This window comes from Chrysemys picta, chromosome 9 (genome assembly GCF_011386835.1).
Source record: "Chrysemys picta bellii isolate R12L10 chromosome 9, ASM1138683v2, whole genome shotgun sequence".
Classification (NCBI taxonomy): Eukaryota; Metazoa; Chordata; order Testudines; family Emydidae; genus Chrysemys; species Chrysemys picta.
The window spans coordinates 47,201,758-47,225,653 of NC_088799.1; the positions used below are offsets into that span (position 1 = coordinate 47,201,758).

At 41.0% G+C, this 23,896-nt stretch overlaps 1 protein-coding gene across 5 annotated transcripts in view; it reads left to right on the forward strand.

Annotated features, from left to right (window-relative positions):
* Positions 1–23,896, forward strand: part of WDR33 (WD repeat domain 33) — a 99,791-nt gene that overhangs the window by 69,341 nt on the left and 6,554 nt on the right. Inside the window, exons 8-19 of one of the 5 annotated variants that reach the window (XM_065556098.1) lie at positions 9,917–10,043; positions 10,793–10,947; positions 11,078–11,156; positions 11,414–11,524; positions 13,041–13,135; positions 14,020–14,106; positions 14,394–14,533; positions 14,780–14,932; positions 15,420–16,478; positions 19,670–19,772; positions 20,027–20,477; positions 20,572–22,869. In XM_065556098.1, the coding sequence (XP_065412170.1) occupies positions 9,917–10,043; positions 10,793–10,947; positions 11,078–11,156; positions 11,414–11,524; positions 13,041–13,135; positions 14,020–14,106; positions 14,394–14,533; positions 14,780–14,932; positions 15,420–16,478; positions 19,670–19,772; positions 20,027–20,477; positions 20,572–20,602 (2,591 nt within the window). In that variant the 3' untranslated portion in view covers positions 20,603–22,869. Of the gene's footprint in view, positions 1–1,673; positions 1,878–6,506; positions 6,695–9,916; positions 10,044–10,792; positions 10,948–11,077; positions 11,157–11,413; positions 11,525–13,040; positions 13,136–14,019; positions 14,107–14,393; positions 14,534–14,779; positions 14,933–15,419; positions 16,479–19,669; positions 19,773–20,026; positions 20,478–20,571; positions 22,870–23,896 lie in introns of those variants that run through there. The other 4 variants (XM_005286403.5, XM_065556097.1, XM_042853506.2 and 1 more) reach the window with 4 other exon arrangements.

The following is a 23,896-nucleotide window of genomic DNA, read 5'->3' on the forward strand; positions in this document are numbered from 1 at the left end:
GAGTTGCTGGATGATCAGCCCTTTTTATAATCAAGTCACTCATATAAGTGCTTAAATATGGGTACAGAAGCTTAACTTTAGGCACCCATTTTTTTGGGGGGGGGGGGAGGTGGCCATTTACTGCTTTTTGATTTATCATGTATAAAAGGGGTGCTCCTCCTATGTTGGAAAACAGCAGTGAAATATTGATTATAAAATATAGGATTTCATTTTGACATTCCATTGAGATTAGTGGAGTCAGTTAATGTCTCTCAGAGCTGTTTTTTCAGGCTTTGTGCAGACTGAGTGGGCATTAGTTTATTTTACGTTTGATTTACATTTGGAAGGTTTGCTTTGCAATCACAAGGATTGGAAACCTTCAGTTTTTTGTAATATAGAAGCTTTGAATGTTCACATTTAAGAAAATTAGCCAAATCCTGCTGCACAGCTTGATTCTGCACCTTATTATGAAACCTCAAAACCATGGAAATCATATGGCCCTACTGTTGATAGAAAGAGTAGTAACTTTGTCAATGTCTTTTAAATTATATTTCCTTCTATCTTAAAAAGACCTCTTATCCTTTGTTATATAACTTCTTGGAAATGAGTTATGGAAGAACATAGAAGTTGTATACCTGATCAGACCAGTGGTCCATCTTGTCTAATGTCCTGTCTGTAGGCCTGATCCAGCATCCACTAAGAACAGTAAACCCTTGTTGATGTCAGTGCATGCTAGATTAGGTCCTATGACAGTAGCCAGTAACAGATGTTTCCGAGGAAGCTGTAAGCAGACTCATAATAGACAATTATGGAATAACTTGCCTATAGGGAAAGCTGCTTCTTAACTCCTGTCAGGTGGTGTCTGGCTTATGTCCTTATGTGTGAGGATTTATATACCTTATATCTGTTACTTATTTAATATGTTTCTTGTATAATGTTTAATTCTTATTTTGCCTTTTCATGTAAATTACTGTTGTAAATAAACACTTTCTCTTCAATAAACTGAGCATGTTGCTGCTTTAAAGGTACATTGGCTAACTGTAACCTGTATTAGGGAGGTGTGCTTAGCCGTGAGTACTGTATATACTCGTTCATTAGCCCGTTTGTTTATAAGCAGACCCCCCCCCAAATGGATAGGTAAAAATATGACCCTTTCATAAGCCGACCCTATTTTCAGGGGTTGGAAAACTTTGGCTGGTTGGGAGGTTTTGGCTCCCATTGGCTGGGAACGGCGAATCGTGGCCATAGATATTCAATTCAATGATTCCATAGAGTTTAAAATCATCAAATTTTGGTGTTGACCCATTTGTAAGCCGACCCCCACTCTTTGATGCGTCATTTTTTTTACCAAAAATATTCGGCTTATGAATGAGTATATACGGTACTTAAACAGCTATTGGGGACCACAAAATGTGAGAATAACTTCCTTTTTGTCAGGACCTAGTAAGTACTGATAAGCAGTAACAGATTCTGCAATCAGAATTTTAGAAGATAATTGCGATAGGGCAGAATAGAATCCATCTTGCTCTTCTATAAATATATTGACTCTGTAGTGTTAACAGTAGTAAAAACTTGACTATGACATTAAAGCAAGCAGGCATTTCTGGAAAACACCCAAGAAGCAGATGAGTTGAATAAGAAGATGCCATTTTCACATAAATGCTTTTAAACGATATCTTTTTCCCTCTGTACAGCCTGGCTGCTCTATTTCAGTGGCATTTCATTGGAGCTGGAGCTGAGCTTCCTTTTTGTTTGCTGGTTATGAACAGGAAATACTGTGCACAATTCCATTATAGGAATTGACTGCCTCTGCTGTGTCATCTTGTGCACCTGTACCATGCTATTCTTTACAAGGCATAGTAATGTAACTGAATTGTGCAGTAGGACATCGGTTTAGTGCATCAATTTTGACTAAGAAGTGGTTAAATAAATTACAGTAGTATATCAGGAAATTCTACACTGTAAAAGGACAATAGACATAAATGGAAATGTATTTCTTGTCATAAATTGATACTACTGACACATCAAGTTATGAGTACTGGTGATCATTCTGAATGTATGACTTAGTTATATTTTTTAATTAGAAATACTGAAACATACATATCACATTATTGATGTACCATTCTCGTTACTTTGAGAACAATTATTCCATGTCTTACTAATGAAATTTCCATTACTTCTCTACTTCTGTTGCACTGTCTGTTGTCCAGCTTAACTATTTATTCACAGATGTAGTTTTACAATATATATTCTAGACACAGCGTTTCTCAAATGCGGCCACCAGGGTTTTTCTTGCAACCACAGCCTCCTGGGCTGTGATGGGGTGGGGGTGGGTGGCAAAATAGTGGCCCCTCCCCCTCCCTGTTGCTCCTGAATGCACTGCCTTGATGTTGATTGCTGGTGAATTCCCCATCTTTGGGGGCAGTGGGGCTCAGGCTTTTGGCCACAGTTCTGGGGTGGTGGGGCAGCAGGTTCTGGCTGAGGGACTTCGGGCTCCAGCTCTGGACTCTGGCTGTGTGGTGGCAGGCCCCAGGCTCTGGCCATGGGGCTTCAGGCTCCAGCCCCCCGCTGCCTTCCCCAGACCCCCATTGCCCCTGGCCCCTGCTGCCTCCCCTAACCCTCCCATCCAGGGCTTAATTTGTCCCCAGGCTTGGTGGGGCTGAGTAAATCTGCTGTGAAAAGTGATACTTGCATGTTTGTTAATATCACTTTTCACAACAGACTTTCTAACTAGCAATAAATAAATTACAATGATTTGGACATGTATATGTGCATATTTATTAGTTTTTTCCTAAAGTTAATTAAGTATTTTAAGTATTTTAGGGAAAAGTGTGAGAGCAAGAGTTGGTGGCCACACTCTGAGGCCACCAAAAAATTTGTCCTGAGAAGCCGTGTGCTAGAGCATCAGAATCTCACTACATTCTAATCTGTCCCCCATATTAGGAGTAATGAGCTTCAAGGATAAGCTATGGATAGATGGAAAAGCACCTGTGTCTAAAGTGAAATAATAGGTGTGCCTTTATCTTCTATGGCAGGTGCTAAAACTGAACAGAAGAATTTTAGTCAGGCTCTAAAATATTCATTTCTTCCTGTTAACTTTTCCTCTTACTGGAAAAAAAGAGTGTTCTAGACCATCCCTTTAGAAAACTGAGTTTCTGTGGATGATGGCACATATCTGAAATTGTAGATATTTTAAATCTCTGGTAACTTCTTTGTCCCTGTTCAAAGCAGGATAGCACGGGCATTGAATTATGTACCTCTGTAAAGGCTACAATCTTGCAAAGCACTTACATAGCCACTTAACATTAAATATGTGAGTAGTCCCATTGTGGTTAAGAACATGTTTAAGTGTTTTGTTGGAGACTGGACAGCAATTGGCAGTGTTGAGCCCTACTTAGAGCTCAATTCTGCCAGTTACTAAGTGACTCATTGTTCCATGACTATATGTGGATTTTCTTTTTTCACTCCAGTCATATATGTATAGAACGTATTATAGAAAACCTTGCCAAATATTTGAGTGGTTTATTATTTCAGTTTGAAAAAAGTGTCCCAATGACTGTTCTATTGCTAATAACCATATATGATATGCAAAGACTCTCATCGTAGTCTTCACAAATCTTAAATCTCACATCCGCACAGCCATAAACTTTAATTTCTGTGCTGCTGAAGGAGAAGCCATCTCTGAGATGTACAGAATATTAAAAAGATTTGCAGGACTGTTTAGCTCCTGTAATAGAACCAAAGTGTTTCTTAGGATGACCAAAAGGCCAGTGCAACTTCCATGACAATAGAATGCTATATGTCGCTGTTAGGATTTTTGTACAGGGCATCAGCACTTGGGAATAGGATGTGCAAATTCTAAACTGAATTACAGAAACACTGAATTTTTAAGCTGTTTTGTTTCTCACCTTTGTCATGATTAGATCATCCTCTCCAGTAGCCTGGTGTCAGGGCAACAGCCCCTCTATTGAGATAGACATGTTTCACTAACATTCATTAACATTTTTTTTCAATATTTCATAGCTCAAAAACACACAATTTATGGGAAAAAATCCCATCCTGTGTAACAGCTTTCAGCCTGGAAAGAAAACTTACCACAATTGTAAATCCCTGAAAAATGGTATTTGTAGTAAAAGTGTAGACCAAAGCTAGCATCAGGAAAGTGACATTGATATGTTAAAATAGTGATGATGCAAGAAACATTCACCATTGACAAATAAATCCTCTAGCAGACTGCCCGGACATCAGGATTTGTGTGCACAAGTGTATAGAGCTGACATCCAGGGAAGGATGCCATGGGCAAATTAAAAAAAATAAAAAATAAAGGATTTTTTTATCAGGTCGGCAAGATCTGCTATAGAGGCAATATAGAGGCAATATTCTTCTTAACCCATTCAAGGTGGAAAAGAGGTATTTCCTGTTGCTCTCTGTGCACCTCCTTCCAGACTTTAAAAGAAACTGTGCTGAATGGCTGCAGAAGGAACATTTTTGCCATTTGGAGCCTTTGAACAGAGGGAAGTGAAGAGTTGAAAATGGAGGGAAGCACAGACACACTTCTCAAGAGGAGGGTCATTCATAGAACATGATGGGTGCAATAGAGTGAGCGAGAACACAACTTTATTTAATTCCTGGAATTAAAAGATTCTCATCCCTCACTAATTTGGTAACATCAGTTAATATTACCAAACAATAAATGTCAGTTCAGAATAGAAATACACAGGGTTTTTGATAGATATGAAGTGCATTCTCTTGGTGAACAAAAGCCATACTCTTACTTGACAGTGCTGGGCTAATAAATTAAGGAGTAACCTCCAGGTTACAAAGGATAGTATCACGAAAACCTCTAACAGGTGTGGTGTTAGTACAGTAAATCATCTTAGAATTCAGCTCCTCCAGCATTATAGTGCTCCTAACACTATGGAGACTATTGGTAAAAGAAGTGTGAGGTGATAAAATTATACAGTGTATGTGTTTATTTTCTTCTAAGAGATTTAGTTCTCTGGGGGATACCTGCTGCAAGGTGCTGAACGAGAGGCCTCAACTATCACTGATTTCAATGGGAATGGAGGACACTTGGTACCTTGCAAGATCAAGCTTTTGCAGGGTTACCATTTAAAGAAAAAACAAAATCCAAAACTTACTTTAAAGTGTAAAATAAATTGTACTGTCTTGTGACAAATTTGTTCAGTTATGACAGTACTGAAATGTGAAACTGAGTGTTCAGTATTTACAATATATATGTAATATTGCATGTATTTTGATTAAGGTAATTAGTTATAAGCAAAATAAGATGCTTCAGAAAAACATTCACTTGTATAAGCTTAATTTTGAAAAAATTATGTAAAAGTGTGTGTGGGGGGGAATATAGAAATATGTGCAAAAGTCATATGTATAAAGCTCTCCTTAAGTGTGAAACATTTTTAAAAGTTTGTAATTTTGGGTGGAGGGCGGAGGAGGGAAGAAATAGCAAACGATTGGTCACAGTAATAAACTGAAGGCAATATACATACATTTCACATTTATAACTTAGATATATAAAGTAATACAAAATATATAGGCACATTATAAATAGTTATAAAAAGATGGGTAATACTCTTATTTGTTGGTATAATGTCCAATAAGTCATATCTGAAAAAAAGGGGTAGGAGAAATCATTAAATTTTCAATAATTTGAGATTATACAATTCTTCACATTGGTGACATGCTGTATTTGGCCAATCAGACACTACTGCAGTTAAGCCTATCAAGTTATAGTTTGTTGTAGTTTTCATCTTTTAAAAACACAATCCTGAAAGTGTATTGGGTGGAAGCACGTTTAATAATCCAATGTTTTAACTGGTCACCTAAGGCCTTTACTTCAATCAGCTCTGAGTTATGGATCAGGCCTTTATTCCACTTGTAGAAAGAATTCTTATAGAAATAACTGCTTTGCATCTAGGCTTCTTTAGGGATTGACTAATGCTCAATATTTTTCACACACAAAAAAAAAAATATAAAATTTGAACAAGCTGTATCCATCAGATTTTTGCCCATGTAAAAACAGGTTTTAGACTATTTCATGTTCCCACACTAATTCATAACTTTAAGTGTGTTTAGATTATACAACGTCTCTTATTCTCCCTATAGCAATCTTCAGATCATTTTTGCATATATTTTCTCCTTTTACTATGTGAATTTGTAAGTATATGAATATTAAATTTTGCAATACTTCTACCACATTCATTATGTATTTTTCTTTTTCAAGGAGGGTATGTTTATTAATATTCCCTATTATATGTGTCAATGTTTTTTTGGGAGGGGGGCAATTTAAGTCTGAAAGTATCCATCTTTCCCATAAAAGCACAATATATTAACATACTGAACCTCACCATGCAAGGATTTGAACAGGCTATCCAAGTCAAAAATTCTTCAAAAGGTCTGTCTATCTTAGGTACCTATAGTATCTTAGTGCTTCACACTCTAATGTAAAATGTACTTCACAGGGGTGTTGTGAGGGAAAGCACTATAATCCCCATTTTTTTTTACAGATGGGGGACTGAGACACAGAGAGGATAAGTGACTTCCCCAACATCACATAGGCAGTCTATGGCAGAGCAGGAACGTGAACCCAGGTCTCCCCCAGTCCTAGGCCAGTACCCTAACCACTGGACTATCTTTTAGTGTTTAAAATAAAAACACATTTTTGTTCCACAACCCACTATGTTAGCACAGACAATAGGACATAAATCTCCCTATCAGCAGACTGAGGAAAACAGCAAAGTATGCCCTTATTCCCTGTAAAGGAGTCTTGTTTCAATGACCCTGATCAGTTGTTTTACTGTTTGCATGCTACTCTTCTGAGTGATTAAGCTAGATTTTTAGCATTTACATTTTTCTTTTAAAAACTTCCCACCCCAGTCGTCCTCATCCCTCAAGATTAGCTAGTTACAAATATATGGCTGTCATAGCAGGGTTTATTTTTTCTCCTCACATTCATTGGCGCCATTCCCGGGAAAGTTGTAGCTAAGGGCGAATGGGGGGATCCCTTCCAACAGCTAGTTGGATTCCTCCAAAGTCTGACTTTGCTAACCAGGCAAGTAACCTGCTCTGAGAGTCTAAAAGATTATGCTCCTGAAGGTAGGGATGTAGGGGCTATTTTGACTAGCCATAAAAAGGACACTCAAGTTTTTCCCAGTTATTGCTCTGGTCCAGGACATGTTGGGCATGGATTGGACTGCTCTCAACAAGAAACTGCAATCCCTTAGATCCTTCACGTGACTTTATGCCCTCTCAAGGGATAAGTCTGATGTAGTTCTCTTTGTCCCTAAAGCCTGGTCTACACTAACCCCCCAATTCGAACTAAGATACGCAACTTCAGCTACATGAATAACGTAGCTGAAGTTCGAAGTACCTTAGTTCGAACTTGCCTCGGTCCAGACGCGGCAGGCAGGCTCCCCCGTCAACTTCGTGGTACTCCTCTCGCCGAGCTGGAGTACCGCAGTCGACGGCGAGCACTTCTGGGTTCGACTTATCTCGTCCAGACAAGACGCGATAAGTCGAACCCAGAAGTTCGATTTGCTTGCCGCCGAACTACCGGGTAGTGTAGACCTACCCTAAGATTCTGACTTTCCTGTTATACCCCAAAACTCTCTTCTTGATGGCCACTTCCCAGTGCTTGTTGAATTGGCAGGACAAGCTACTCATATTAGAGTAACATACTAGAGTATTTTGGGTTCTCTGTGCTACATGGCTTATGTGGCCAGGATCTTGGTAAGATGATTACAGAAATTGGCATCTGAGGAAGATATTGAGGCTTGTTCCTTCTGTCAAGTAGCCTCTTTTTTTTTTTTTAACTTATTTGTGGTATTATGCAAGCTTTTTTCCAGGGTATGGCCATATCTGTTATCACCTTCCAGGTGCTGTGGCTGTGAACTTGAGCTGATGATCTTGCATCTAAAACTGCCTTTGTCTGTCTGTCTTTTGAGGGAAAACTTTTTGAAAATGGCCTAACACATATGAAATCTTCAAAGAAAAGCCTGACTTTATTAGTCGCATATCCAGATTTCAGGATCCCAAGCCCTACTGATCAAAGAGAAAATAGCCCTTTGTCTCCTTTCAGTACTCCTACTTCACTCAGTCTGATTATTTTAGGAACAAGAGAGGCCAACCCATCTCTAGTAAAATTTGGAGCTAGCCTGCATGTTTCTGCATTTTCTGGATTCTGTGATGGTGTGTTTGAACTCATTGCTGTCAGCATGTTTTATACAATACATGATCTCCCCAGCATTAACTATTCAGCTGTCATTACCTTGGTCCAAGTTTTCTCTGTCCAGCCTATCCTTGCCTCTGGAGCAGGAGTCCTCTTTTGTTCTGGTAGTTAAAGAATGAGAATGTCCACCAAGGGTCACCCTGAGTTGCCTCAATTACACAGGGCACACATCTCTCTGGGTGGTTTGGCCCCTTTTGACTGCAATATAGAGTGGGTCTTCTTGGTTCTGACAGAGTGGGCTATTCCAGTTAAACCCTTGTTTAGAATGCAGTTCACCTGGGACCTAAGACCTAGACATAACACATTCAAAGAGATGTTGCTTCATTTGCCTCTCCCAGCGAATCAGGTGGGGAGGAAACCATCACCACAAGACTCCTGTCTGGTAGTAGGGACAACTTGTGACCAGATTTTCAGCTCTGGCAGCTTGAAGACGGTGCTCTCGCTTGTGGCCCTATAAATTGGAAGGTCAATTCTGTCTGCTGGGAGAGTGAGGGAGGAGGGTCAGGCTCTTTACTGCAGTGATCCTTGTCTGGACAAAATAGTGATTAAAGCTGTTCCCCATTTCCTCCCCAAGGTGGTTTCCCCATTCCTCTTGAGTCAAGAAAATTTTCTCTTCTCATTGTGTCCAGCCCCACAAAAATCAGAAAGTTCATACATCTGATGTGAGAATGGTTTACATATCTATCTCTGAATAATTGTAGAGCTTAGAAAGTAAGTCGCTAGCTGTCTTCAGAAAGCATATGCTCACTTTTTCCCTAACTACCCAGCTGCTCTCTTTTCTGGCATTGAACATTACTGTTGGTATTCCCACTAAGTGGGCTGGTATAGAGAGATATTGTAGAAAGAAATTATTCTTTCCTTTTTATTTTTTCCCTTCAAATTTCTATATTCCAACCCAGATACCTCACCATATTGTTGTGAATAACAGTTGAGAACTTTTTCTTGCCTGATTTTAAAATGTATTTCCTAAACAATACAGATTCTCTAAATGAGCAAGGTCAGCCAATCTAATTATAGGGAAATGATAGCATATGTTTTTCTTTTTTTCCTATCTTCATTTGCTGCTAGGAAAATGTGAATTTGTTATCTGCGCTGGTGTAAGAGACTTTGAGAAACCAAATTAACAGGTTAAAAAAAATCATCTTAGTCAGTCATCTGGTCTAATTTCTTTTTCCTATTATCATTTTCTGTAGGGGCTGCAATACTACTTCAGTACTGGGTGTTAATAGATAGCTTACATTCATATAGGGCCTTTATTCCCAAAAAAGTTACAAAAGCAAGGTAATATGTAACCGTGTACTTTGCGTTACCACTACAAAGCAGACACTTCTGAGATGTTTAACATAACATTACACAATGGTTTAGGACCAAAGGCTAAAAATATGCTCAGTTGAAACTTCAGTTATTAAATAGGTGGAATCCACTTTGTGTTTTCTAATAAAGACTGTGAAAGCTGAGAAGGAAACTATTTCAAGTTATTTGTAAGGAGGGAGTGTAGTGCAATATAGAAAACAAATGACTGGTATTTTTAAATAGCATTCTGGAGTTTAAGATCACGCCATGCTCTGTAGTGTTTTTTCATCCCATTTTGGGCTAGACAGGATTTTAGTTCACAAATTACATAACTGAAAATTTCGTGAAATAGTTTTTCTCTGAAATCCCTAAATGAGCAACTTGTATTCCCAACAGGGCATGGGGCAGATGTGAAGTGTGTTGACTGGCATCCAACAAAGGGATTGGTTGTATCAGGAAGCAAAGACAGTCAACAGCCTATCAAGTTTTGGGATCCAAAAACTGGCCAGAGCCTTGCCACGCTGTAAGTTATGACCTGAGGTTTTGCTCAGGTCAGAAGGGGCAAAACTGCTTGGACTCTTGATTATTTTATTCTGTTTTCAGTTGCCCCCCTCTAGGACCAGGTCTCTTCAACCATACGTAACAGTTGCAATAGGGGCAGGCCGTCTAGTTGGGTCAGGAAATCTAGAGGGTAGACATAATTTGATCTGAAGACCTTTTTTATCCCTTCCTTGTGTAAGTTGTCTTTCCACTTGTTCACAAGCCTCATGTCACCAGAGTTCTCCTGAGCTACTGCTGGTACCTAGTTAAACTTATGCCTAATTAAACCAGCAGAAGTTACTATCCTCGCAGGGCCGGCTCCTGGCACCAGCGCAGCAAGCAGGTGCTTGGGACGGCCAACAGAAAGGGGCGGCACATACGGCTCTTCGGCAGCAATTTGGCTGTGGGTCCCTCAGTCCATCTCGGAGGGATGGACCTGCTGCTGAAGAATGAAGTGGCAGCAATAGAGCTGCCGCCGAAGTGCCGCTGATGGCGGCTTTTTTTTTTTTTTTCCCCCCTGCCGCTTGGGGCAGCAAAAACGCTGGAGCCGGCCCTGTATCCTTGAGTAATGAGCAACATGTCTCTGTGTGTACCTCCAGGTCCTATATGTACAGGGATCAAAAGGCCAACCTTAAAACATAGACCCAGGCCCTCTGTATAGAAGCACATAAGTTATTCTATTGGGAATGTGTGACTTCTAGCCAGTTAGTCTTTTTCTACCTCTACTTCCAGACACGCTCATAAAAACACAGTGATGGAGGTAAAGTTGAACCTGAATGGGAATTGGCTGCTTACAGCATCTCGTGACCATCTCTGCAAGCTCTTTGACATCCGAAACCTGAAAGAAGAGCTCCAAGTCTTCAGGGGTCACAAGAAAGAGGCCACAGGTCAGAATGAACTCCATTTCATACTACCGTTGTTATGAGTGAATTGGGATTAAAGGCACACATTTTCAAGGCTTTGAGGTACAGTTTAACATTCACCAGAGATTCCTGATTATTAATTTTTGCATTTCAGCTGTGGCCTGGCACCCTGTTCATGAAGGGCTTTTTGCCAGTGGAGGTTCCGATGGCTCTTTATTGTTCTGGCATGTTGGGTAAGTACCTTTTTCATCAACATGGAGAAATTTAGTTCACGCAGTGTTAGATATCATCATAGTAAACATAATTTATATTGTCACCACTTGAATCTTTATTGTTATCTGAGAGTCCGAGAACAGCAGATTTAAATGAGTGAAAAATAACTGAGGCCTAAAATGAGCAATGTATAGAAAGCCATGAGCAACTGAGTAGCAAAATAAATGTATATTTTTTAAAAATCCCTTATACTGGGTTCTTCTGTGTGATGTTTCAGGGTGGAGAAGGAGGTTGGCGGAATGGAAATGGCCCATGAGGGAATGATCTGGAGTCTGGCTTGGCATCCTCTTGGACACATTCTCTGCTCAGGCTCAAATGACCATACCAGGTATTTTCAAGTATTTAAACAAATATTTCAGGGGCACATACAGTTTAAAAACTGGGAAAAAGCCTGAGATGGCTGGTTTGATAGCAGGAACAACCCAAATCTAAGAAAGCAGAGAGAGACTAAGGTGTTCTGTTTGGAAAAGCACTGACCCTTTTACAGCATAAGGTAGAATTAAAGTCTAGCCTCTCATTCCTCCTGGCAGAAACTTTAAAATGTGAGGGCCTACCAGACCTCCATGGTCACAAAAATATCATATGGAACTTTTGAGAGGTTTTTCTGTTGTCTTTGACAGAAAATATTTCTTCTTAAGGCTTTCTCAATACTTGCCCTATCCACTAGTCTTGTGCTAATCACCCTCCATCCCACAGGGGTGCTCTAAGCATATATTTTGTGATGTGCTTTAAATCTTGTAGGATGGAAACACTATAAATGGTGCAACAGTTATATTTTATAAGCGGAGTGAATCTGCACAGAAGTGCATGTCACAAGAACGAGAGCCCATCAGTACCTGCTAAGAATAGCAAGGGCTATTGAAGAGGACTGGGAGTATGGCAGTCTTGTGTCCAGTCTGTCAATACAGAGAGTTCTTCAGTTCTCACAGCAACTATCTGTTAAGTAAAAACAATGAGGAGTACTTGTGGCATCTGAGACACTAACAAATTTATTTGGGCATAAGCTTTCGTGGGCTAAAACCCACTTCATCAGATGCATGGAGTGGAAAATACAGTAGGAAGATATATACACAGTACATGAAAAGATGGGAGTTGCCTTACTAAGTCGGGGGCCAGTTCTACTGAGACAATTCAATTAAAGTGGGCTATTATCAACAGCAGGAAAAATCACTTTTGTAGTGGTTATCAGGGTGGCCCATTTCAAACAGTTGACAAAAAGTTGTGAGTAACAGTTGGGAGAAATTAGCACGGAGAAATTAGTTTTTTGTAGTGACCCATCCACTCCCAGTCTTTATTCAGGTCTAATTTGATGGTGTCCAGTTTGCAAATTAATTCCAGTTCTGCAGTTTCTCGTTAGACACCCCCCCCCCCCACCAACCCCCCCCCCCGCCCCCCCCCCCGCTCCCCCCCCCCCCCCCACACGCATACTTGGTAAGGCACTCCCATCTTTTCATGTACTGTGTATATATATCTCCCTACTGTATTTTCCACTCTGTGCATCTGATGAAGTGGGTTTTAACCCACAAAAGCTTATGCCCAAATAAATTTGTAAGTCTCTAAGGTGCCACAGGTACTGCTCGTTGTTTTTGCTGGTACAGACTAACACGGCTACCACTCTGAAATTGAAGTGTTTTTAAACATATTGGAATGTGAGAGTTGAGTAACTTTTTAATCATACCTGATTAGTCCAAATAGGTGCCTGATGAATAAGGCCTTGAAAATCTAAATAATCAAGATATTGTGATAAAATGCAAAAGTAGGAAGAGAGAATATGGCAACTAAAAATAATGAATCTCCCAACACTTTCCGCAAGTTCATATCACACTCTTATTTTATTTTGACAGCAAATTCTGGACTCGAAATCGGCCTGGAGATAAAATGAGAGATCGTTACAACCTGAACCTGCTGCCAGGAATGTCAGAGGATGGCGTGGAATATGGTAAGGCTATTGCCATGAATCCAGAAGAATGGAGGGTTGGTGTCAGGAGCAAGCCCAGAGCACTTAGCTACAATTCTAATCCAGTTTCTGGGTGACATGATGAAATATAATAACATTGGTGACTGGGTAGATGAGGAGTTTTTTTTAGTGGGATAATCTCTCATTCTCCATTATATCTAGGTCCCCATTCCAACAATGAGTTTTCTTTTGTTCTGCAGCTCCAGGAGGTAGGACCAGCTCTGTCAATCACAGGAAGGAGGTTTGGCTCTCCCTCTGGGAAAATTCCCAGTTTGTTCTGCCTCCTGAAAACTTCAGCATGTGACTTCAAGATCTCCCACAATCCTGAGCTACAGAGCACAGGAAAACCTTTTAAATTATTGAACTGGACTCAAAATTCCTTTATCTTAAGTCTTTTTCCTCTTTTAAGGCTTTTTCTTGGCAATGTCAGGTCTTTCAGGGTTGCCCATCTCCCTGCCTGTCCCATGGGTTTGTCTTTTTCATTCAGATAATTGATTACATTGTGTCCCAGAATTTTTTTAGATCAAAATTTTCCATGAATTTTTCATTGTATCTATATTTATGAAAGTACAACAGGGAATTCTATTGGAAAGCATGTTTCTTTCCCCAGTCTCTTTCACAGAAGCAGCTTTGCTGAAAGGACATTTGTTGTAGTCTTATGCGTGGTTTTCCATCTCTGAATTTCTAGGTCTTATTTTAATATCTTGCAGTTCCTGAGTGAGACAAAGTGTGCCCCAGCATCTGTGAAATATGTAGGGAATCTAACTGTATGCAAAAATTGTATCAAATAATAAGACAACTTCCAGGAAAGACATTACTGATCTAAAATCCTTGCTGAAATCAGTCTATTTGTTTTCCACCTCTAGATGACCTTGAACCCAACAGCCTTGCAGTGATTCCTGGGATGGGAATACCTGAGCAACTGAAACTAGCCATGGAACAAGAGCAGATGGGTAAGAGGGAGCAATGATGCATGCAGGCTCATTTTCATAAGCTATTCAGCTACTGGTTGGCTCTTTCTCATACTTCTCATCTGTCGTGGGGGCCTGAGGAGAAAGAAAGTGATGTATTTCTTTCACATTGAACTTCTCTGACATTCTGTGTAGTGCATGTTTTCAATGTTAAGACGGAAATGAACAGGGTTTCCTGCTCCCCTTGTTTAAGTAGAGACTCAAAAAATTAACAAGATTTCTTCATCTTCCTTTGTATGCTGACTGTGCTGTTCCTCCTCACGTTCAAGGGAAAGATGAGTCAAATGAAATTGAGATGACAATCCCAGGGCTGGACTGGGGAATGGAGGAGGTGATGCAAAAGGACCAAAAGAAAGTGCCACAGAAAAAAGTGCCCTATGCAAAACCAATCCCAGCACAGTTTCAACAGGTAAGTACATGATACACAATGATACACCAGACTAAACCGATTTTAGCCCAACTATCAATAGCCTGTACCTGATACAACACTCCAAATTCTAGCTTCTGTAGATCAATATCCAGTGCAGAATAATTCACCAAACCAGTTCCAGTTCATGAACATTTGAGAATAAAATATTTGGTTAAATCCCTCCAATCCGAGGTTACTACCTAAAATAGTAAGTATTTTGATTTTAGATCTTCACTTCCCTTATAGGCTTGGATGCAGAATAAGGTCCCTATCCCTGCTCCACCTGAGCTGATGAATGACAGAAAGGAGGATATTAAACTAGAGGAGAAAAAGAAAACACAGGCAGAGATCGAGCAGGAAATGGCAGCACTTCAGTACACCAACCCACAGCTCTTGGAGGTATGTAAGGAAAGTTAAACTATAGCAAATACCAACCGAGTGAGTGTGCTTGGATAAAAGACAAAAAGAGGAAGTGGTGGAAAGCAGAGTTAATCACTGTAGAGAAGAAAGCAGAAGTTAGGTGAAATATATGGTGCACTTCATTAAAAATTATTAAAATAGCACTTCTTAGTGGTGAGTATAATCAAAAGCATTGCTGGAATAAATTGAAAATTAAATAAGGGCAAGTAAATACTGAACCTGACCACCAAACTATGACGTTGGCTTATTGTGACACTGATGATGAGTTGGCAGCATTTCAGTTAACTTTATCCTGTTGAGTTCTTATTCTTTTTAATGGTATCTCTATTTATCAGTCAGGTTAAAAGTGTTAAAGCTTTGTTCAGAGTTCCCTTGTTCCCAAAAGTGAAATGATTATGTCTGCTTTCCAGTAGTTCTGCATACATGTATGTGCAGCCTGTTTAAATGTGTATTTGTTTTCTGACAGCAACTGAAGATTGAGAGACTTGCACAAAAGCAAGCTGAGCAAGTCCAGCAGCAGGCACCACCTCCAGGAGGCCCTCTGCATGGACCCCAGCCTTTCCCAGGACAAGGCCCAATGTCGCAGATGCCTCAAGGATTTCAGCAGCCCATTCCACCTCAGCAGATGCCAATTAATATGCCTCAAATGGGACCCCCTGGTCCACAGGGACAGTTCAGACCTGGAGGACCCCAGGGACAAATGGGACCCCAAGGTCCTCCATTACATCAAGGATCTGGAGGTCCCCAAGGCTTCATGGGACCACAAGGACCTGCAGGTCCCCAGGGACCTCCGCAAGGACTGCCAAGACCTCAGGATCTACATGGGCATCAAGGAATGCAGAGACATCCTGGACCTCATGGGCCCATGGGGCCTCAAGGGCCACCGGGTCCACAGGGTAATTCTGGCCCCCAAGGTCACTTAGGACCACAAGGTCCACCTGGGTCTCAGACTCATTTAGGGCCGCAAGGTCACTTAGGTCCTCAAGGTCCCCCTGGTGGTCAAGGAATGCAGGGGCCACCTGGTCCAAGAGGAATGCAAGGGCCTCCTCTTCCTCATGGAATGCAAGGAGGTCCAGGATCTCAAGGGATGCAGGGCCCTATATCTCAAGGGCCTTTGATGGGACTTAATCCAAGAGGGATGCAGGGTCCACCAGGGCCCCGTGATAATCAGGGACCTGCTCCACAAGGGATGATGATGGGTCATCCGCAAGAAATGAGAGGACCTCACATGCAGGGTGGTTTACTCGGACATGGTCCCCAGGAGATGAGGGGCCTACAGGGACCCCCACCTCAAGGTTCAATGTTAGGACCTCCACAGGAGTTACGTGGGCCACCAGGTGCACAAGGCCAGCAGGGGCCTCCAAAGAACTCTTTAGTTGGGCCTCAAGGAAGTATGCAAGGACCATCGGGACCTCCGGGACAGCAGAATCCTTCAAGGGGGTCACATCCTCCCCAGGGTCCACTACCTTTCCAGCAGCAGAAAACCCCTCTGCTTGGTGATGGGCCTCGTGTCCCATTCAGTCAGGTATGTCTGAGTCAGCATAATGCTGAAAGTGTTGGGAATGTAGGAAGGATATGCTGAGTATTATAGTTACACAGTATGAACCCTCAATAGCAAGAGGTGGGGTTCCGAAGGGTAAGTGCAGTTGGAAAATAATGAAGCACCATTACCTGTGAGTTAATGAAAACGGTTATATAGCTTGAAACAGCAATAATAAAGATAGAGAAGGAAGGATTACTAATACTGATGTAGAATTAATGTCTGGCAAGAAAATATTTAACCTCAAAATAAATCTGTTATCTAATTAAGACAGAGGAGTCCCCACACTGAACTCTTGAAAACAGGGAGCCTCCGAGAAAAAATTCAGAAAAGTTGAATTAAGCAAATTTCTCATACTTATTCTCAGCTGTTCAGGTGACTTTTTTTGAGGAAAATTTTTGTAAACTTCCATCTAGCCATTTCTGAGAAATGAGTGTGGTGCTTTTCACAAGTCGTTTTTGTAGATTTTTACTTGTCTTCATATGACTAAACAGCTTCTTTTTAAACGTTAAACTGGCATGGATTTGCTGCTCAGTTTAAAAAAAAAAGTTAAGAGTCATCTGAAATACTGTGCCTGTTCCTGAGTCCCCATATGGAATTATTGTTAGGGGGGTCTACTTAAATTGCAGAGAAATCACACATTTTTCACGGGTTGATCATAAATAGCAAATTTTGCAGATATGTTACACATCTGTGAAATTTGCTATTTATGCTGTGACCAACCCATGAAAAATGTGTGATTCCTCCACAGCGTTTTTCAAACTACGGGCCCTGACCCAAAAGGGGGTCACAGGCCTATTGGGGGTTGCGTTATTGCCACCCTTACTTCTCCTCTGCTGCTGGCGGCAGCGCTATCTGAAGCTGGGAAATGGGAGAGCAGTGGCTGCATGGTATTGCCACCCTTACTTCTGTGCTGCTGCTGGCGGCGGTGCTGCTTTCAGAGCTGGGCACCTGGCCAGCAGCCGCTGCTCTCCACTCTGCCTTCAGAGCTGGGCGGCCGGAGACCAGATTTCACAAATCTGTGATGTGATTTTTTTTTATGGTCACGAATTTATGGCCATAGACAGATCACGTGTACTTCTTTATGTATATGTGGGGTGGAGGTAAAACCAATAAAGGAGCCACAGTCTCCAGGGCTTTGAAGCTTTGCTGGTTTGCAGAAGAAAAAAAAATGCAAATTGAGGGCCTGATCCAATATCCATTGAAATTAATGGAAGTTTTTCCACTAACTTCAGTGGGTGCTGGATCAAACTGAGTGTGTGTAAATATATTTGTGTTAATAATAATAATAAAAAAGAAAGAATGTGTGTGTACGTGTGTGTGTGTGTGTGTGTATGTACATATGTGTGTGTCTGTATATATTTATTGGGGGAGGAAGGGGGATGCAGGCTGTAGCTGTGTCCCAGCTTCCCTAGCTGGCAGCCCTGCAAAGCTGCTGCTTTCCATATGGAGCAGGGGCGCTGGGACAAGTCAAGCCTGTGCCCCAGATGCCAGACCAGGACGCAGCCTGGAGAGCATAGGAAGAGGTACTATACAGCCCCATGGACCCCCAGCATCCCCACTCTCCATAGAAAGCTCCAGTATCTGGGCAGCAGCCCCCCTCCCCACTGCGGCCCTGCCTGCAGAATATCCTGGGGCCCAGTATCAGCATATCCCAGCACTTCCATCTCTGGATGCAACCCCGCAAACCTGACTTTCGCTTATTAGCAACTGTCCAATAATGGCAATCTTTGCTGTCCTCCGAAAGGTTGCTAATAAGCAGAGTCATGTGTGTTTGTGTTTGAATAAATACCAAAAACTGTTAACATTGCATAGTTAAGTACTGAGAAGTTCAGAAATGTTAATGTTATACATTGTTTGCGGTGTTGATGTAGCCATGTTGGTCCCAGGATATGAGAGAGACAATGTGGGTGAGGTAGTAGCTTTTATTAAACCAACTTCTGTGAGTGGAAGAGAAGCTTTCAAGCTTCCCAGAACTTTTTTTCAGGTCTGGAAAAGATGACCAGAATATTACAGCTCAATATGAGGTGGGATAAATTAAGCATAACACATTTCAGGAGACCAGTTAACATGAAGTGGGCAATTAACACCTCTGCAGTTATAGGACATAGGAGGGTTAGTCAGTTACAGATTGTTTTAATGAGCCATAAAACCTGTGTGTAGTGTGACCAGAAAGCAAATGTGAAAAATTGGGACAGAGGGTGGGGGGTGGGTAATAGACACCTATATAAGAGAGAGCCCCAAATATCGGAACTGTTCCTATAAAAGCGGGACATTTGGTCACGCTACCTGTGTGTCTGTTGAGTGCATGATTTTCAGTGTCTAGCAGAGTTATGAATTTAAGTTCCTAGGCTCGTCTTTTGAAGGTATTGTGTGGGTTTTCTTTGACGATGAGGACTGAGGCATCAGTTGTGAGGTGATCACTTTGTGAAAAGTGTTCACCCTCGGCTAGTAAAGTGCTTTTGTCTGTTATCATTTTTCTGTGTAAATTTATTCGAGAGCATAGTGATTGTCTGGTTTCACCCACATAATTGTTAGGCATTTGATGTACTAGATGAGGTACACCATATGTTGTGATAAGCATGTGTAGGACCCATGGATCTTGAAAGGTGTGTTGTGGAGGGTATTGGTCATCGCAGCAGCAGAAATATATCTGGTGCCTCTTTGAGTTGGTTTGTCCTGGTCTCTGTTACACATTAAACTATTATGCGTTAATAACAGTGATGACGCTTTCAATTATTACAACACTGTCAGTGATGTTTTGTTAATACATTTTAATGTAAATACACTGTTACTGCTTAAAATGGTTGAATACTTTGAACCTGGAACATGTTTTTATGTCAGCTTGAAAATTTCAGTTTTAAATTTGCTTTCAAACCAATAGAAGGTATAAATTCTGTATATACATTCTCACTCATTATTCCCCCCCCCACACACTGTTATTCACATTGAGTAGCACACTTTACTTCACAGGTAGCCCCATTTGATTACTTGAAGATATTAGAATCAAATGGTTACAAGATCCATGAATGTTTCTGTATTTAGCATTTGGAGATCTATGAAGATGTCCACTGTATGTAACATTTATCAAATTTGTTACTGCCCTTTTGCTGTAATTTTGAGAGTTAATGTTGTGTATTATACATGGAAACCACATGGCCTCTTGGGTTTTGCAGGAAGGACAGAACCCAGGTCCCCCACCATTGATACCAGGACTGGGGCAGCAGGGAGGACAAGGCCGTCTTGCCCCTCACAACCAAGGACCTGGCCCTAATAAAGGTAACTAAACATCTTAAGTAACCCTCCAAAGAGAGTCACATCCCGTGGGGTGCCTCTAGGCCCTAACACAGCATGTGGGGTAGGTGCACCTGGGGGGGGTATGCTCAGGACTCTGGTAAGAATATGGTGGAAAACCTTACAACAAATGGCTGACAGTGTTTTAATGTGTGTTTTCATAGAATTATAAAAGCTAGACAGTTCCCTGGAATGTTTTAAGAAAACATCACAGAAATCTGCTGTGTCTTTCACTTCAGGTGACAACCGTGGCCCACCAAACCATCACATGGGCCCTCTCTCAGAAAGAAGGCATGACCAAAACAGTGGTGGTCCAGATCATGGTCCTGAGAGAGGGCCATTCCGAGGTGGCCAGGAGTGGGGTGATGGTAGGGACAACAGGGGTCTGCCTGATAGACGAGGACCTCACCCAGATTTTCATGATGACTTTGATCGACCAGATGATTTTCATCCAGATAAGCGATTTGGCCACCGCTTGCGTGAATTTGAGGGGCGAGGCGGCCCACTGCTACAAGATGAGAAATGGAGACGAGGTGGCCCAGGGCCTCCCTTTCCCCCTGATCACAGGGACTTTGAAGGAGGGGGCCCAAATCGTGGCCCTCCTGGGCCTTGGGAAGGACGGAGACCCTCTGATGACAGATATCCGCGAGAACCTGAGGATGCAAGATTCCGGGGAAGACGGGATGAAAGGTAAGAACAAGTTCATTTGGTGCTTTTGGGTAAAGGTAACTGGAGGGGATCTTCCTCCCTGGTTTCCTTTTCATAAGGAGTCTATCTATTTCAGATTTATAAACTGGAAACCAATAAGGAAATGAAAACTCTAATGTGCCCGAGTATAGAGTCCATAAAATCATTCAGTAATAGAAGAGAACTTGAAAAAGGTCATTGCACACAACAGCTTCAGTGCCTGTATACAGTAAGTAAAGAGAAGGGAGGAAATCTGTAGAGAAGATCGGGTGATGCAGGCCGAAGATTTGAGATCATATTGACAAGAGTGAACAGGAAACTGGAAAGTCAGAGATTTCCACACTGAAGCGACAAACTTTTGAACACTAGATATGGAGATTGATACTTTGCCTCCAATCACAAACTACAGCATGAGTATAGAGTGTATCTGAGTGAGATGTAATATACAGTTAGGGAGCAGGAACAGTGAACCTACTATCAAGTACAAGGGGCATGGATACGCCCTCTTTTGGACTGTCAAGACTATTTTCTCATGTTTTTGCTCTTAGGAGTCTTCTTTCGCTTTCTGACATATTTCTTTCTCACTACCAGGTGAAAAACACAAACAGAAATAATCTAGTTTCCTAGCAATAGTCATCTCATCACTCACCAAGTTGCCCTGAGTAAACCTCAAAGGAAAAAGTTTTGCTTCTAGTTAATCACTAAATATGGAATAACTCCTTAAAAGTCTGTGAAGTTCATTGACATTGAAGTTACTCCACATTTACACTAGTATAATTGAGAGCAGAATTTGGCTTCTCAGGGTTTAAACCTCTCATTAACCTACTGCATATGTATATATACACATGTATATATTTGTAAAAACTTATTGTTGTCTTCACATAATGTACAATCCTCTCTTTTAGTTGGCTTTTTAAATAATTTTCTTAGATTCCTTTTACTTTACACCTATACAGCTCTCCTTTTAGCTACTTGCTACCTAACTTGTAAGATGTACCTTCCTGTTGTGTGAGGGGTATGAAAAGAAATGAACAATAACTAAACAAAGGTAACCTCTGAACACCTTTAAAAATAAATTAGAGTAACTAAAAACAGAGAACTCCAGAGCTGAATGGTCTGAATCACAGAATTCTGAAAGAGATGGCAGACTAAATTAAACTATAGTTGTAGCTGGGGGGTTTTAACCCTTTGTTGGAAGTAAGGGTCGGGGACTGAGAACAAGCTAATGTGTCATTCTGATTTTAAAAAGGCCTCAAGAGAAGAGTCCAGGAAACTGCAGACCTGTAAGTTTGACCTTTGAAGTGGGAAAGATTCTATTGTCACAGTACCAGGGATCAAAATAAGAGAACATTTTTACAGTTGGTTAGAGGCAATCATCATAGAACTGTAAGAAGTATTATGATTAGCAAACTTAAATTATTTGAGCAAGTGAAGAGGTGAAATAGACATTAAATACTGGAGATTTTATGGGGTGATCCCAAGAATTCCAAACCACTCATTCCATTTAGTTTTGAGTTTAAACACCATAACTGGTTTGATTATGCATGAGTGGTATGTATGTGTTTATCTCTCTCTCTGGTTTCCTGTCCTTTCATCCCTGTCCTGTTCCTACTCCACTTGTGCACATCAACATGATGCTTCTGCTGCAGAGACCTGCCTATTTTTTTCCTGTTATTCTGCACAGTGTGTAGTTCTGTAAATTAAGTTCCTATGTCTCATGAAAGAGGATTTGAGACTTGTCAAACAGAAACTGAGCACTACACCAGTCAGAATTTCATATGTGACTGTGATTTGAAAAAGGGTATTTATGAGCCCAAATTAGGGGCTATGACTGTGTCCAGCATAGTAGTGATAGAACTCCAAACTGAATTCTTTGGCCATTAAATTGCTTGAAAAACAGGAAGTAAGGCATTGATCCTGGCTGTCATAGGACCTTGTCTTGTGACCATAAGATCTCACGAGCTAAACAGCTTCAGACAACCTAGTCAGTATTTAAATGGGAGACCCTCTAAAGAACACCTAGGATTGGTCTACATTAGAGAACTGTGCTGTTCCAAGGTTAAATAGTATTGCTAAGTGTTATGGAACCATTTGTTCCTGAAACTGTTCAGTTTGTCTGCCCTAATAATCTAAATTACTGTAAAATGGTTCATTGTCCATGCACAGCACTCCCTTCAACCACTGCTGTACCTCTCCAAGCACAGCTTCCTCATCTCTGTATTGTGTTTGTCTTTTCCAGGAGGTGGAGATCTATTGTGTTAATTTAAAAAAAAAATGTATCACCAAGTTTAAAAATATTGTATTGTGTTATGACTACTGTTACAAATATTTAAATTTGTAATTATAAGGTTACTGTTGTTAAAATCCTAAATAAAAGTATTTAAAGCTTTGCTTGTAATAGGATGCACTGTGTCTTTAATGAGATGGGGGAAGGGGATGTTGCACAAAGCCAAGACAGTCTGAGTACCACCTCTGCTGCAGTTTGGCTGGTATGGAATTGGGATGGGGTGGAAGCGTGTTAACAAGTGGGCAGAGACAGTGCTCTGAGTTGTCAGAGCCATCACAGCAGGGTGGCCAGGAGTATTGTGGAACTGCATTGTGAGCACTAATTGAACCTAGAATAGCTGCACCACCTAAACTTTTCATTTATGCTGGTACAGAAGCTATTCTGAGCTGGTGTGCACTGAAACAGTTACAACAAACTGAGCTGGTGCACTCTGTTGGAATTGTACTTAGAATGTGCAAAACATTACAAACACCTTTGTGCAAGGACACAGTGTTCTACCTACATTCCAGGTGCTGTAAATACCAAAATGTTCACTCCATGCATCTGATGAAGTGGATTATAGCCCACGAAAGCTTATGCCCAAATAAATATGTTAGTCTCTAAGGTGCCACAAGGACTCCTCGTTGTTTTTGCAAAATTATCTAGTGTCTAGACAAGATTCTAGATGCTACAAGAAGTGGTGCAGTAGGAGACACTCTTCTCTCTGAAGAAATTCTGAATTAATATCTCCGCATGATGATTGTGCTTCTTTAAGATAAGATGTAAATCAAGGTCCTGATCACATCAAATCATTAAAGCTCCCCTGGTATGTCTTACAAGGAAATGTTACTTCACTGCCCCAACCAAAATGATTTTGGATAACTGTATTCTGCCAGACTAAATCCCCCAGTATTTCAACTGAATAAACTGTTCTTCATGTTGCAGTAGATTGCTATGCACTGTTAAACAGTTGCCATCACCACAGAGGTGGCTGCACTCCAGAATCAGTTGCTAAATTTGTAAATCTTACAGAGACCCTTCGGGATAAAAGGTGCTGTATAAATTTTAGATAATTTTATGCCAGCAAAAGAAACCAAATTGAGTAAGATTCAGGAATTAAAATTCTTCTATCTAGCCATGGAATGAGACTCTTTTG